We start from the raw sequence: 16,256 nt of genomic DNA on the forward strand, positions 1-16,256 counted from the left end.
TAACGGATCAAATATATATTCAATCAGTTATTTATCCAATCCTTCAGGGATTGATGTTCATTTTACTTATATCTATGAATCTTCAGGATTCATATTTTAAAATTTCATCATACTATGAATCTTCAGGATTCATATTTTAAAATTTCATCATACTATGAATCTTCAGGATTCATATTTTAAAATTTATCACACCATGAATCTTCAGGATTTATATTTTAAAATTTCATCATAATATGAATCTTCAGGATTCATATTTTAAAATTTTATCACACTATGAATCTTCGGGATTCATATTTCAAAAATTTCACCACGATACTTCTGGATCGAAGGTTTGTAAATCAATATAAAAAAACAAGAAGAAAAAAAATTATCTGAAAGAATAGAATAAAAAAATCATACATAAAATAAAATTGTCACTTCCCTTTGTTGTTATACCTTTCTTGAAAGGGGAGAGACTATCGTGCTGATAACGTGTTATGAACTATTTCTAAAGAATAGCAAGAATATAGAAGGAGAAGAGAAAGAGAGAAGAGAAATGAATAGACCATTGTTATTATTCTATTCACAAGTGTGTATTACATTGTAACAAAGGGGTCCTATTTATAGGACACAATTAGGGGACAAAAAAACCTACACAATAATGGACATTCATTACATATTATTCATAACACTTCCTTTTTATTTGCCTTATTTCTTCACATTTGTCTCCAATAATTGCGAACAAAATTAAATGATTGAAAGTGAAAAAAAAATTATTTAAGTAAATAAAGCCACAAACTCTACACACACACAAAAAAAGCCACAAACTCTCACACGCCTTTGCTTTATCTATGATGATGATGATTATTGTTTTTTTTTTTTATAACCCTCTGTTTCCTAGGGAAAATGGGTCCTAGTAGTCCAGAGTTCGGCCGCGAGCTAAGTAAAGTTTGGCTAAGAAATTGTTCCATCCAGGAATCGAACTCGGGTTCTTCCGAAATTCGTCATTTTTGGTGAAGCTCATTAACCACTTGAGTCCAATAACTTGGTTAGATTATTTACAAAACAATTGGATTAGTTGGGTGTTGTTATTACTCCCTCCGTCACACAATAAATGAGTCAGTTGACTGCATCACGCATGTCAATGCATAACTTTAAAGATTAATATTTTTAATTGTATAATAGTAAAAATTATAAAAATATGATATTTTGAAAATATTCATCAAGATGAATCCAACAACATCTTATATGTTAGTATTTGTTTTTATTTATTAGTAAAAAATGGGTCAAAGTAAGATATGTGAATAGTGTATATAGTCAAAATGACTCATTCATTTTGGGACGGAGGGAGTAAGTGTTTAAATAGGCCGAATGAAGTCAATATTTTTTTCAAGTTTATTATAGTCGTCCTGCCTTTATACTTGGTCAAAAGATAGTGGGTTATAATTTTAATTGGTCATCACATTATATATATATATATATATATAGGTTTTGATTTCCAACACGGCGCATATCGTCTCTTCCTCCAATATGAAGAGTGTCTAAAGGTATAAGAAGTCACAATTGAGAAAAAATCACAAGTCAATGATTGTTCGTCATTCGTTTTTATTTTGTTTGCGCTTTAGGACTACTACTGTAAGGCTACAATCAAAGATTTTTCTGCCCAAATATTCCTAATACCGATTTTTTATAAATCAAGATGTCATAGATCATAAAGTTATCAAGATTTTATGTTTGTTCTTGATGTTTAGACATGCTTATTTGACTATTAAGTTTTCACAATATAGTATTTAGAAAACATGTCTTGCCTGATTAAATATTAAATTAATTCTAACAATCAACAATTAGTTATTCTCCATGTTTGTAGCATCACTAGTCTTACAGGGTGAGGATTGTAAATACCACCTTTGTAGGAAGAGCTTTAGCCAAGCTAGAGAAAGTCCGGTAAACTTAGAGGGCGTTTGTTTCACGGTATAAAAAGTTAAATCCAGGAATAAGTTTCTTAGGAATATCTATCCCAGGAATAAATTTCCTTAAAAGGTGTTTGGGTAGAATTGTTAGTTACCAGGAATCTTTATTTTACATTCTTAAAAATAATTAATATATTTTATTTTTAATATATATTTTGACAGTTATATTTTTTTAAAAGGTGATATCATGTGTAAGTTAGTGGGGGTACCCACTATTTTTACACTAACCGCTCAAATTACTTGGGAATAAAAGTTTCCCACCTCAATTAGGGGGGATTAGAAAGCAAGGAACCATAGACAAAAATGATTTCCCGGGTATAATTATTTCCCAGGAACAATTTTTATTTCCATCGTAACAAACATGGGAATTATTATTTCCATCTTAAGATTCCCAGGAATATATTTATAATCTCCGAAACAAACGCCCCCTTAGTTAGAGAAAGTTCGGTAAAATTAGTTCAGTTGGTAGAAATAATGTATTATATATATGTAGTGAGCCGGGGTTCGAACCACAGTCATCTCACTTATCCAATTTAAAGGTGGAATTTTTAGTCACTAGACTACTTGACAAAAAAAAATAGTAAGATAAAATGTTGGGTAGAACAAGTCACTTTTAACGAGTTAGAATGAAACTTTGTTGCCATATCTAAATTTTTTTGATCCATACCCTTTGTACTCTTCAAATAATTCAACACCTCGTACATAAAACAACAAAAGATAGAATAACAAAGAGAGTGAGATGCAACTACTTTGTTTAAAATTTGTAGATTCGAATATAATAATAGATCAACTAAATGTGAAGTACAAATTAAAATAGACCTAGAATATTAGAGTAAATTAAAACTATTTCTTTTTTATTTATTTATAATTTTATTGGGTTGAAAAATATAATTAGTACTTATTAGACAAATAAAATAACCATATAGGGTACTTCGGGTTGAGTCAAATAGAAAGCCGTCCATTACAACATTAGACCGAGTTGAATAAACTCACTAATTTTTGAGTTGGATTGGGTAGTGGATTACCCAAATTATTTTTTGTTTTTTAAAATTAAAAAAATAACTAAATGAAAAATTATTGTCATATTTTTTCATAAAAAACTCAACCATTGTATTTCCTTAAAAAATAGTATAACCTATTTTCCCTATGAAAAATACCCATCCATTTTGGTCGGATAAACACACTAATTTCCGGGTTGGATACGAGAATAAATTTTTAATTTTTTTATAATATTAAATTGCTAAACGATGAATCATCATATTTTTTATATAAAATTTACTCAATCTTTATATTTTCTTAAAATATGGTGTAACTTATTTTCACTATAAAAAATATTTAACAATTAAACAATAAAATCTTTTTTTTTTGGTACATTAAACAATAAAATCTTTAATATCTTATAAAATCTTTTTTTTTGGGTCAATGATTTCAAAAAAATTTCTAAAACTTGGGCCTTAAGTTAGAGATATGTGGTATATTTCCGTATATATATAATATAATAGATAGATAAAATTAGATATATTTACTAAACAAATCTATAATCAAAATTCTGTGAATAATAAACGTCTCAATCAGAGAGAAGCACCGTCATCAGAATATTGATCGGAGATAGTTCACGGCGCCGAATTCATAGGAGGTATATAAACCCTAAACACGTCCTCTGTTTTTTTCTTTCTCAATCTAATTAATTATTATTATAAACTTATCAGTAACACTAATAACACTAATTAATTGAACTTGTGATTAATCAATATTTGGAAAGTGATATTCATACAAAATCAGATATTAACTACCTGAACACTAAACCCTAATACTAATTGATAACTTATTGCTAAGTTTAATATTTAATACTAATAATCTCTATAGATTTTTGGGTACATTTTATTTTATTGTTTTTGTTGTTTTGGTATGCTTAAATTTGAATTTTTGCCGTCCTGGTGCGCCTAAATTTGTTGGTAGGAACATCACATAGGGTCGGGGTTTCGAATCTTGAAATTTCTCGCTTATTCACCTCAACGGCTATAATTCTAGTCACCGGGCTATTAGATAAAAAAAAAAAAAAAAGCATTTGAATTGTTACCAATTCTATTTCTGGAGTCTAATCCATTTTATATACACAATTGATTGAACTGTTTGAAATTGGATTTTGCAGAGTGTTTACTTGAAGCTACATCAGTTGAAGGATTCCTCGAATTTGGATTTGTTGAAAGGCGAATTTTGAGGTATGAATGCTTTTCTGACTCTTTAGAATCAATCTGATTTCATTTCTTTGTTGTTGCAGCTGAGATCAAGGAATATAAAAGATAAAAATGTTACCTTTTTAATATTTTAAGGAAAAAAAGTTTATCCTAAAAATTGGGTTTCGAGAGAATAAGTTTAATAAAGTGATAAGCTGACATTAAAAGATCAAAACCTTCTGTTACATGGCAATGTAAAGTAGCTATAGTTTACTCTTTTCCTGCAACACGTTTTTGACAAGTGAAGATATATATGCATTCAAACTTTTGAATGTTTGTTTACAACCGGCTTTAATAGATTGTTAATTGGTTAATATATTGCGGTGATACCAATTTGCAGGAAAACTGGCGACTTTAGTTGAACCCTCGGAGGGAATTAAGCCAAAGAGAAAGCGTTGTAATACAATGTGGAAAACATTGTTTGAGATTGATACAAAGTATTGTCCAATCAAGCCTCTTGGCGAAGGAGCATATGGCGTGGTGTGCTCATTCGTCAATAAAGAGACAGATGAGAAAGTGGCAATTAAGAAGATTAGCAATGTGTTTGATCATTATGTTGATTCATTGAGAACTTTAAGGGAGCTGAAGCTGCTTAGACATGTTCGGCACGAGAATGTGATCACTTTGAAAGATGTTATGATTCCAGTCCAAAGAACAAATTTTAAGGATGTCTACTTGGTTTATGAACTCATGGATACAGATCTCCATAATATTATCAAGTCCTCTCAGCCACTTTCCAATGATCATTGCAAATTTTTCATGCTTCAGGTACTAATCAGTCTCTTATGATATTTCAATTCTTAGTTCTTTTTATGGTGATTGTTTTTTAAGATTTTAAGAAGTGAATAAATATCCATTTAAAGTATAATGTAATAATGCATTAATCTTACAATGTATGAACCAGAGAATGAAAACCATTGGCCCAAGTTAGGAAATTAATGTGAGCTTAACATTGATTAAAATAATAATGTTCTTGTCAAAAGATTCAAAAGAACCTATTATGAACTGCAATTTTCTTGTCTGCTTTTTTAATGATTTTGAGTATATTGTTGATCAACATTTGATAATATAAACAGTATTCTACTAGTACAAATCAATTAACTTATTCTTTATGAATTCTCAAAATTTGCTTATTTTCCATATCCTTCTAATTGTTACTAATAATAAACTCTAATTTTATAGCTACTTGAAGGTCTTAACTATCTCCATTCTGCAAATATTCTTCACCGCGACTTGAAGCCTAGGAATCTGCTCGTCAATGCAAATTGTGATTTGAAGATATGTGACTTTGGGCTTGCTCGAACCAGTCAAGTTGATGGCGAGAGTATGACAGAGTATGTTGTCACACGTTGGTATCGTGCTCCAGAGCTTCTATTAGGATGTGACAATTATGGAACCTCCATCGATGTCTGGTCAGTAGGATGCATTTTTGCTGAAATTCTTGGTAGAAAGCCAATTTTCCCCGGAAAAGATTTTCTAGACCAAATTAAACTCATCGTAAATGTTCTTGGAAGCCAATATGAATCCGATCTTCAGTTTATCAATAATCCAAAAGCTAAGGGGTTTATCAAATCACTTCCCTATACAAAGGGGACACGGTTCTCTCGTCTATACCCAGAAGCAGACCCATTAGCTATAGATTTATTGGAAAAATTGCTTGTGTTTGATCCAGCAAGAAGAATAAATGTACTAGAAGCACTTCAACATCCGTATTTGGCTGAGCTTTATGATCCATGTAACCCTTCTTCTCAAGTTCAAGTCAATCTTGACATAGATGAAAATTGGGATGAACAAATGATCAGGGAAATGATGTGGAATGAAATGATACATTACCATCCTGAAGCTGCTTCTGACTTCACATAGTTTGTTTCTAGGAGTAGTTTACTAAAGAAATACATGAATTAACTTTTGTAATGCCTACCATTTATTTAGAGGTCCTATTTTTAATGTGTCACTCCCATGATAATGATAATGACATAATGTAAGTTCTAGTCTACACAACCATTCAACTATTGTATTATTTGGCTACATTTTTAAATAGTTAATGCTTATCAGCTGTTTCCTTAAATTTAACCAATCTTTTGAAGACGGATAAGAGATTTTTTTTTGACAAGAAGATGGATAAGAGATTGTATGGTGAGATCTCCAGATTATGATTTAAATTCAACTGAAATTATCCACTTTTTGAAAATTGATTGATTCGCAATTCAACTCACTTCTATCAAGTATCAAGTTTAATCAAACTAAAAAAAGTAAGATACATGATTATTGCATAGAAATATACTCGTTGGTAAACAGTGCTAATATAAATATATTAAGATACATGATTTGATGATTATTGGATGAAACTTGTGCTACATGTTTTAAAGATATAGTGTGAAAGCTCTACAAAATTGTTTTTTAACAACAAATCGATCATCGGTAAACATATTGAGATAGACCGACATTTTATTAAAGAGAAACTAAATTGATAACTACATCTTATATTCTTTTTGAGCATCAATTAGCGAATTTGTTAACAAAGGACTTATCAACCGAAAGATTTAACTAACTTAGATACAAAACCTGAAAATGATAAATGTTCATTCACCAACTTGAGGGGGGAGTGTTGTAAGTATTGTATAATTATTTGTATAAACTTTATTATTTAGTTTTATTTAACCCGTTAATTAGACTCATCAAATATAACATACTATATTTATACTTAGGCTAATTGCGTACACATTTAAAGTTGTATAGTCATTAGTCAAACACTTTAAAAAGTTAAAATTTTGGTTTTCTCAATACATTTTTTTTCTCTCTTTTGGCAAGACTCTTAAACTTAATAGTGTTTTTCGCTCAAATTACTTTTAAAATGATATTTGTGATTATACACTTCTATGATATCCAACAAATCACCACAATAATTAATATATTTGTAATCACGGTAAGAATTTATATTAGATATTGATTTTGAAATTTAGATATAGTTTATTATGTCCCAAATATGTACTTTAATGAATAATTTTTTTTTGGTCTACTATAGCCGTAGCACAACACTACGGGCCGTAGTCCTAGTAGGGTCTTATGTCACTTTTTGTTTGCTCTGACTTGTTTTTTGATTGAATTTTCTCTATTTTTATTAATGGAGGTCATCCACTACCATTAGTTGCATAAATTCCATTCGTTTCTTCATATTCCAATGCTTTATATCTAATAATTGAAAAGAAAAAAAATAAGTAAATTAACTAAATTACTATTATTAAAAACCATACATATTTGCATGTCATCATGCATGAATCCATATCCATAGATCACATGCATGCAATTAATACACGAGATCTATAATCTTATTATTCCTAAGACTAATTTTGAATGAAGATTATATTTGAACAATACATTTGATAATCAAGCTACCATAACTGTTATCAAGTACATAATGATAAATTTTCTGAATCCATTTTCCAAAATAAAGAGAGGGCAACATTGTATGCATTCGCTTTAAGGAAAAAACTGGTAAAAAATGCCGAAATTGCTAGTGTCGAACGTCATGACAGGGGTTTGAACCCCGGTCACTCTACTATGTGTGTGTGAGTTTTCATCACTGTCTTTTTTATTGTTGTTATTCGATTTAGTTTTTATCTTGTTTTATGGATTAAGGTTTGTTCTTCATTTATTTTCTGCAACCCAATATTAAAAATGTGATCTTCCACTATTTGGGTTTTGGGGTTTGTTGTTGCGGATGAAACTTATTTTGATAAGTGAATGATGGTGTTGATAGAAAAATATGATGAATGATGGCGATAGTGTTGAATATGATTAAAGAGAGAGATAAAAAATATCAATCACTAATTAATATATTTAACTTTTTTTATAATTTTTTTTTATAATTTTCTTAATATTTAAAATATATTTATTGAAATGTAAGAAAAAGTTTAATGACATGGATATTGTTTTGGCCAAGTATGCAATGTCATGTCATTAATGACCTTGACATGTCATCAAAATTGACCATAAAATGGAGTGGGAGACCAAAACTCAAGAAAAACTAAAATAGGGGACCAAAAAGTTGATTTTTGAAATAGAGGATCAAAACTTTAAGAAATTGAAAATAGGAGGACCAAAACTGCATTAAAGTTTTTTTTTTTATGGGTATAATATTTTTTTTGATGGGTACAAGGAAGAGTAGTTTTGATCTAAATGCAAAAGAATCTCAATTAGTGACCCAACACTACCCTTGAAGTAAGATAAGACCATCTTACTATTTGTTCTCGTAAAATAAATTAAGAAATTTGTTAAAAAACCACCCAAAAAATTAACCCAACTCTAATGATTAGTATAAGTGGTACTCATGTCAATTGTTGCTCTCATTCATGTGATCACTGGCTATTTTATAACTTACAAAAAGAAGATAATCGATAAAGATAATTCAATCATCATGTCATCATAACAATCAAGAGTAAAGATGGTGAAACGTTTGTCATCGAAGAGGCGGTGGCGTTGAAATCTCAAACAATTAAGTATATGATCGAAGATGGTTGTAGCAGATATAACCAATTTGGATAAAAACAATGCGGTTTTGATGGAATATAAAATAAATCAGTCAATTTAGTCTCCAACGTCTAAATTAAATAACTAAGACTAAATTTATTATATTTCCATAGTTTAAGAAATAAATTTAAATCAGTTTATTGTCGGTTGTTATGCTTCGTTTTATGATCAAAAGGATCGCTCATGTGGATTTATGTTATGGTCGGTTTTATTCATAAAGAATCTACTTAGTCCTTAAACAACATGATCTATTCTATAGGATCGTAATATTGTGTCCTTGATTTCTAAGGAGACGGACACATTAATCTTGGACGATGAATTATGACTGTGTGATTAAAGTGTAATTAACGGTTATGTAGTGAGATCTTACGGGAATCATAACAAGATACTGTAGAAGATCCTTCTCAACAAGTACAATTTGATTGGGTTGGTCACACAGTTGTCTGGCAGATTTCCCAACTAAATAAAGAAGGATTTTAAAAGAATGAAATAAAACGGATCCTCACTAGCTTATTAATAATGCAACGAGGAGCCTTATAAAAAGAGAAAAAATATAACGGGAAGCTCGACAACACATAATTAATTAAAGTGACTATACCTCAAATCGAAAGATTACGGCCACTCCAGATAGAAAGTCTCTTTGTCATTGAGTCTACAATCGGTTGCCAAGTGTCTTGTCTCCTCAGGTTTGCACCTACCGGGATTCCCAAAAATTTGAAGGGAATGGAATCGGAACTGCAGGATAAGAAGCTTGCAGCCGCAGCAAGAAAGTTAGCTTCCACGTTAATACCTTACAACTTACTTTTAACAAAATTGATCTTCCTAACTCAAAACCTCTCAGAATAGTTTTGATAGTCCGAACATTATCCCACAACGCCTTTCCCAATAAAACTGTGTCATCAGCAAACTGTAATATCTGAAAGCGAATTGAATCGTCCACTTTGAATCCAACAAACTGACCAATATCCACCACCTTATTTACCATACCAGTTAAACCTTCAGCCGCAATCAGAAACAAAAACGGAGACAAGGGGTCACCTTGCCATAATCCTTTTCCAACTTTAAAATCCTCCGTTGGACTGCCGTTGACCAAGACCGACATTGAACTGTTAAAGATGCACGCTCTTATCCATCGCACCCATTTTCCTGCAAACCCCATCTTCACCATCATGTGTTCCAAGTAATTCCAACTGATAGTATCATAAGCACGCTCAAAATCAACTTTAAAAAGCAAACAAGTATTTTTTCTCCTTTTGGCTAAATCAATAACTTCATTCAGAACCACAACGCCATCGAGAATTTGTCTTACGGGTAGAAAAGCCGTCTGACATGTAGAAATTAGCTTACCCAAAACTCTCTTCAACCTGGATGCCAACAATTTGGATAAGATTTTGTATAACAAACCAATCAGACAAATCGGACGGTAATCAGATAATTGTTGAGGGTGATCCTTCTTGGGAATAAGGGTCAAGAAGGATGCAGTAACTGCTTTTGGTAGAACTGCACTATCGTGAAATTCATTCAAAAAATCCAACACATCGCCTTTCACCGTCGACCAACACTCCTTTAGAAAATTAAAGTTAAATTCATCTGGTTCGGGGCTTTTGTTTCCATCACAACTCCAAATTACTTCCTTGATCTCGTCCTCCACGAAAGGCTGAAGTAAAAAAACATTGTCTTCCTCCGATAACTCTTTGAAATTAATATCATGAACAAACGGTCTATTAGCCCAATCTTCAGTAAAGTTCTCAGCAAAGTGGTTTTTAACCTCCGATTTGATATTTTCCACACCTTGGATCCACTCATCTCCTCTTCTCAACATCATCAACTGATTTCTTCTTCTTCTACTTTTAATGCTAGCATGGAAGAAACGAGTATTGGAATCACCTTCACTCACCCATTTCGATCTTGATTTCTGCTTGATCAAACTTTCCTTGTAATATAATTGATCCCAAAACTTTTTATTGATGTTGCCTTTGTCAACCAACAATAGCTGCTAAACCCTCTGCCTCATTAAGCTCCTTCACCGTGTTTTCAATATTCAAATCAAGGATACCAAAAACCTCCCTATTCCATCCTCGCAACTCCTCTTTCAACCTCTTTAGTTTTTCTTTGATAACTTTTATTAATAAAGAACATGAAATGTAGATTTTTTATGGTTGGTATTATTTCATATTTTTCTCTGATTCATATCTACTTAGGTTTTGTTTGACAATGTCAAATTTTGAGCTTATGTCTTATACTAGTTTATAACTTTTTTTTAATCAAAGATTAGAGTGCAAAAGTATCACCTGATAGTTCTTTTTTAATTAACATGTTTCATCATTTAAATAAAATGATGAAACAGACATTAGGGGGACTAGACCAATATTCAAGATAACAATCAAGAGATTACACGACAACTGTCTCGTTAAAAATCTTACAAAAAAATTTCCCCTAAGATAAAACTATGGTGAAGAAAAAAAAAGGCAGTGCAAAACAACAAAAACAACAAATCTCATGGCAAACACAAAATCTAAATTCATGAAGTCCGAGTCTATTTCTAATAAAGACCTATGTGGTGCTAGAAAGAATGAAATCCCACCACTGCACCCCAATAATTTAACAACCAAAAGCTGCGGTTATACTAGTGATAAATCCTCATCAGTCGCTATTTTTAAGAGTCTTTTTAATTAAGTTTTAATTGAATTTTATTAGTTTAGTGTTTAATTTAGAGTCATTTTAAATAAATTACAATTTTTTATTTATTGAGTCAATTAAATATTTTTCTTTATTAATATTTCATTTTGTGTAGTTTTTATTTTGTGAAGTGATTAATACATTGTCTAGTGTGTTATGTGATGAGCCAAGAGGGAGTATATTATTTTAAGATCATGGGCTTCTCTAAAAAGAGAACAACTTGGGCCTTTTGCTGAAAATTGACCCGAACCAAGGAAATGAAAGAGGAATGTTTCTTTGCAAATTGTGGTACGTACAACAACAAGAGAGGCATCACGAGAAGCTTGGAACAGGACGAGGAGAGTTGCTGCGCTACAGGACGAAAATGATTGAAGCATAGGAAGAAAGAAATTGAAGGATCGACTACCTACTTGGAGTGACACAAGTAGAAATTCATTGGTTTTAATTTCTTCCTTTGTTTATTGATTTCTATTTTATTATGTCTAGCTAAACTCTTGATTCGTCCTTGGGGATTCTGATTATTATTTCTCTTGAATTATGTGATTATCATATGTTATGATCAATGAATTACGAAGTTAGTTTCTTCAATTATTCCTTGCGCTTAATGCTTTACATGACTTGATCAATTGTGTGTTGATTCCAATCATTTGTTTTACTATGACGATAGGAATGAATGATCGATCTAGGAATGATTGATCAATTAACTTTCACTTAAGACATTTTGAATTGTTAATTGAGATTAAAAGATTAAAGGTTGTAAACCTCAATTGATCATAGATTACCTAAGACATTAGGAATCGATGATCAAGGGAGATGATTGTGTTACCAAGACATTGGACATAATCATTTGGGATTTAATCTAATCATGAAACTAAATTGAGTAAATTTGTAATCATACATGAAATTACCAAGAGAAATAGTAATTAGATGAACCAAAAGGATCAATCGTTGTTCTTTTATTACTTGGAATCCTAAGTTATTTCTAATTTATGATTAAACTTCAAACCAAAGAAAAACCCCCCCTTTTATTTACGTCTTAAATACGATACAATTGTTTTGTCCAGATTGAAACAATTCATGCGAATACGAACTTTATAAATTTTATTACTTAACGATAAATTAGTACACTTGCTAATTCGTCATCAACTAGCACCATGACTACCTTCACAAAAAATATGAGAGAACCTAAAAGGAAATCTTCTAATGATGTCTAAGCAATTGAACCACCTGTTTCGTAATTTTCAAGAAACAATATTTAGAGACCTATAGCCGCCACCTCCACCTTAACCTAGTTTTTTTTTCTTGATCTACCCAGGAGGGGTGGTTTTAAGGTCAATTTTTGACCCAAAATCACCCCTCATAATTGTTTTTCCTTTTCTTTTTATTTAAATAAGTGATCTTCACATTGATCAAGTTTTTCTTTTGTGTTTTCTTTTCTGTGATTTCACCGTCTGAGTGCGGCGTTGTGTTGTTCGTCGTCTTGTGCGACGTTTTTGTTGTCCCGTATTGTTGCGGTGTTCATTTGATTTCTATTGAAAAGATCGGCTTCAGTCAATTACAGATTCAACCAATGATTTGGGCTTCAACGCTGCAGATCCGGAGGCATGGATACTTCGGTGACTTTAACTTTATCATATTATTTGTTGTAGGCATTTTGCCGTTGTATGCTATTAACTCGGATGCTGTGAGTTTTGTTCGCAGATTCATCCTTTATGTTTTTAGCGATGTTGATTTCGTGGTTGTATTTGATGTAATCTATCAATTTGAATGAATGAATATCATTTTGTTATTGTCAAAAAAAAAATATTTAGAGACCTAAAAGATAAAGTTACCAATTGTGAATCAATCTCCAGCTTATATAGCTTATAAGCTCATTTTGTAAAGAAAAAAAACGCATGTTTGATAACTTTTTTTTACCATGAGCTTATAGCTTATTTTTATTAGCTTATAAGGTTAAAGCTTATGACTTATAATTTTTTCTTCTAATTATATCCTTGTCATCCGACTTGAAAAAAATTAACTATTAATTAAACTTGTTTTTTATGTCATTTTATATCATAAGTTAGTTCAAACACTAATTTTACTAAACACTACAAATTTAATAAGTTAGCAAAACTACTATAAACTATAAACTAACTTATCAACTATAAGTTATAATTTGTAAGTTTACCCACTATAAATTAAATTATTAATTCTCCGTTATTTTTGTCAAACTATGCCTTAGTCTGAAAATGAATATGCATTCTATTTGAAATTTATTTCAATCACAACAAATAAATTTATATGGACATAATATTATAAACTACAATAAACCAAGAGTATTGATTGATGATCGATTATAAAATTTTGAAATAAAAAATTTAGCATTATTATTTGTAGGGGTGTACATGGATTGAGAAAATCCGATCGATACGGTCAAACCCACCCAATCCAAAAATGTGGGTTGGGTCGAGCTAGTGAGTGGATATAGATTTCAAAAATGAAAAACCCATTAAAATAATTGGGTTTCGGATAAAACCGGACCCAGCCCAAGAAACCCACTGACTCACTAGTGCCATATATTTTGAAATATTTTTTATGAAAATACTAAAGATTTTGTCATTTTATTATTAAATATTTTTATATTGAAAATAAGTTATACATTTTTTATGAAAATAAAAAGATTAAATAATTTTTATAAACAAATATGATAATTAATCGCACTATTTAAAAAAAAATCCTCTATAAAAAAAAAATCAATAATTTTCATAAACAAATGTAATGATTCATCGTTTAGTCATTTGATATTAAAAAAAGTAAAAAAAAAAATCATTAATCATTTGCATAGCACACTATCCAACCCGTAAATTAGTGGGTTTACACAAAAAATGGGTGATTAATTTTAATAGTGAAAAAAAGTTATATTATTTTTCAAGAAAATAGAATGGTTGAGTTATTTTTATGAAAAAATATAATTGTTCGACATTTAGATATTTAATATAAAAAAATATAAAAAATAATTTGGATAACCCACTACCCAACCCAATCCAACCCGAAAATTAGTGGATTTACTCAACCCGGCCCAATGTTACAGGTTTGGAGTGTACAGTCCAAAATCAAGTTTTCTGTAGAAATTTTTTTACAGTTTTGCAGGCCAACATTATGCATGTTCGGAATTTGCTCTTTTGCACTAAATTAAAAGTTAAAAATAACCATTGTCATTACATACGATAACTTCAAACATAATAAAATAAATCACAACTTCAAACTCTAAAACGTAAATTACAACTTCAAACTTAAAAACAATTCAAGCAAAATGAGTTCGTCTTCATTTGGCTCCATCTTCATTTGTCTCTCATAACTACATGATCATCTTCATTTGTTTCCATCTTCATGTCACCTTTTTCATTCTTCATGAGTTCGTCAAACTCAACCATCCGATCCATAAATGTATCCTCCCAAGTCTCAGCCTTTAGCGCCCTATGATTTTTCCATTCCTTACAAGTTGGAGGCAGTGGTTAGTGGACACCCAACCTTCAATTTAACATACACAAAATGGTTTGGAACCATACCAACACACATAATGCGTGCAGATGGATCCAACGGTGGACGACCGCGCAGTGGAAAATAGGTTTCACAATAACCAATCTTGTGTTTATAGTTAATAAAACTACAACGCGGTTGTAGGCCGTTGCAAGGATATGCCCCATATCTGATTTCACAATCACCATAGTAAATCCAGCTTTTATAGCCTCTTTTTTGCACCATTCGATCATCTCATCTTGGACCTTATACTTTTCACACTTAAAAAAATAATTGGCAGTGTTAACCAAAATATTTGCGGGTTCAACTACATCAGGTTGTGCAATGTCGGGTTCATCGATGTTCGGTTTCATTTCAAACGGAGGTTCGGCCATCACAAACCCTACCTATCACAATAAATTTCAAAATTTTAAAAAGTTGTCCAGTTTAGCATGTGGGATCCGAAATGGGTTCGGATTGTATGAGCCAAACGCGACTGCGATCATAAAACCATGAAAATTGAAAAAATTAACGGTTTAAAGTGCTTATTACCTCTTGTATGACTCCGATTGAGTATTGCGCCCCTCTTTGAGTGAATAAACGTTGCTTTCAAGTCTCTGATACGCCAAAAAAATCGCCCTAGCTCCAAAGCTCCCAATTGAGTGTCCAAGTGGTTATGAAAGTGCAACTTCTGAAATATAGGCTATATAGACTCTATTCGGATCCTACACACCGAATATGAGCGTTTCCGGTTGGTAGAATCCGAAATGATGCAAAATTTTAAAAATCAAAGGATTTCGGATTGTACAGTCCAAAATCAAGTTTTCCTGGGCAAATCATCAACGATGTACAAGTCAGGCATAGCCAGCCAATGGCTTGTTTAAACTGGTTTCGGATTGTATGGTCCATATCAAACAAGTTTCGGCTTCCATACTCCAAAATCGTTAAAAATAAGGACGTTCGGATTGTACAGTCCAAACCCAGGTTTTCCTGGGCAAAACATCACGTACAAGGCAGGCATAACCAGCCAATTGCTTGTTTAAACTGATTTCGGATTGTATGGACCATAACAAACAAATTTCGGATTCTAGAGTCCAAACGTATTTATAGGGTCAAAATGGTCACTTTGGGGGGCCTTGGAGGAAACAATGTGGGGAAAAAAGCAATTTTCTAACGGATGGTTATTTTACTAAATCCAATCCGAAGTATCATATGTAGTTCAGATTTTGGTCAAATGCAACTCAATCCGGCCCACGTACATCTCTACTTATTTGATTGAATCATCCAAAAACCAATATCAAGATGACTACAACAAAACAAGGCATGTGTAGGGATGGCAGAAAAACCCAAACCCGTGAGA

At 31.5% G+C, this 16,256-nt stretch overlaps 1 protein-coding gene and 1 non-coding gene across 2 annotated transcripts; both read left to right on the forward strand.

Moving 5' to 3' along the window:
* The first annotated feature begins 3,467 nt into the window (after positions 1-3,467).
* On the forward strand, positions 3,468-6,254 carry LOC123912894 (mitogen-activated protein kinase 7-like). The gene is made up of 4 exons (XM_045963479.1): positions 3,468-3,585; positions 4,102-4,171; positions 4,527-4,954; positions 5,369-6,254. The coding sequence occupies exons 3-4, from the start codon at positions 4,592-4,594 to the stop codon at positions 6,047-6,049; spliced, it is 1,044 nt and encodes a 347-aa protein (XP_045819435.1). The 5' UTR covers positions 3,468-3,585; positions 4,102-4,171; positions 4,527-4,591; the 3' UTR covers positions 6,050-6,254.
* A 2,691-nt stretch (positions 6,255-8,945) lies between these two features.
* On the forward strand, positions 8,946-9,169 carry LOC123919262. Its single transcript, XR_006813170.1, has one exon. It is a non-coding gene; the product is annotated as a small nucleolar RNA U3 (small nucleolar RNA).
* The last annotated feature ends 7,087 nt before the right edge of the window (positions 9,170-16,256 follow it).

The sequence above is a fragment of the Trifolium pratense genome, linkage group LG3 (genome assembly GCF_020283565.1).
Source record: "Trifolium pratense cultivar HEN17-A07 linkage group LG3, ARS_RC_1.1, whole genome shotgun sequence".
In the NCBI taxonomy this organism is placed as follows: Eukaryota; Viridiplantae; Streptophyta; class Magnoliopsida; order Fabales; family Fabaceae; genus Trifolium; species Trifolium pratense.

Bases quoted from the DNA above. Each gene is read 5' to 3' on its own strand.
- LOC123912894 (XM_045963479.1), top strand. From the start codon at position 4,592: ATGTGGAAAACATTGTTTGAGATTGATACAAAGTATTGTCCAATCAAG. The intron at 4,955-5,368 runs GTACTAATCAGT...CTAATTTTATAG, and splicing joins GCAAATTTTTCATGCTTCAG to CTACTTGAAGGTCTTAACTA.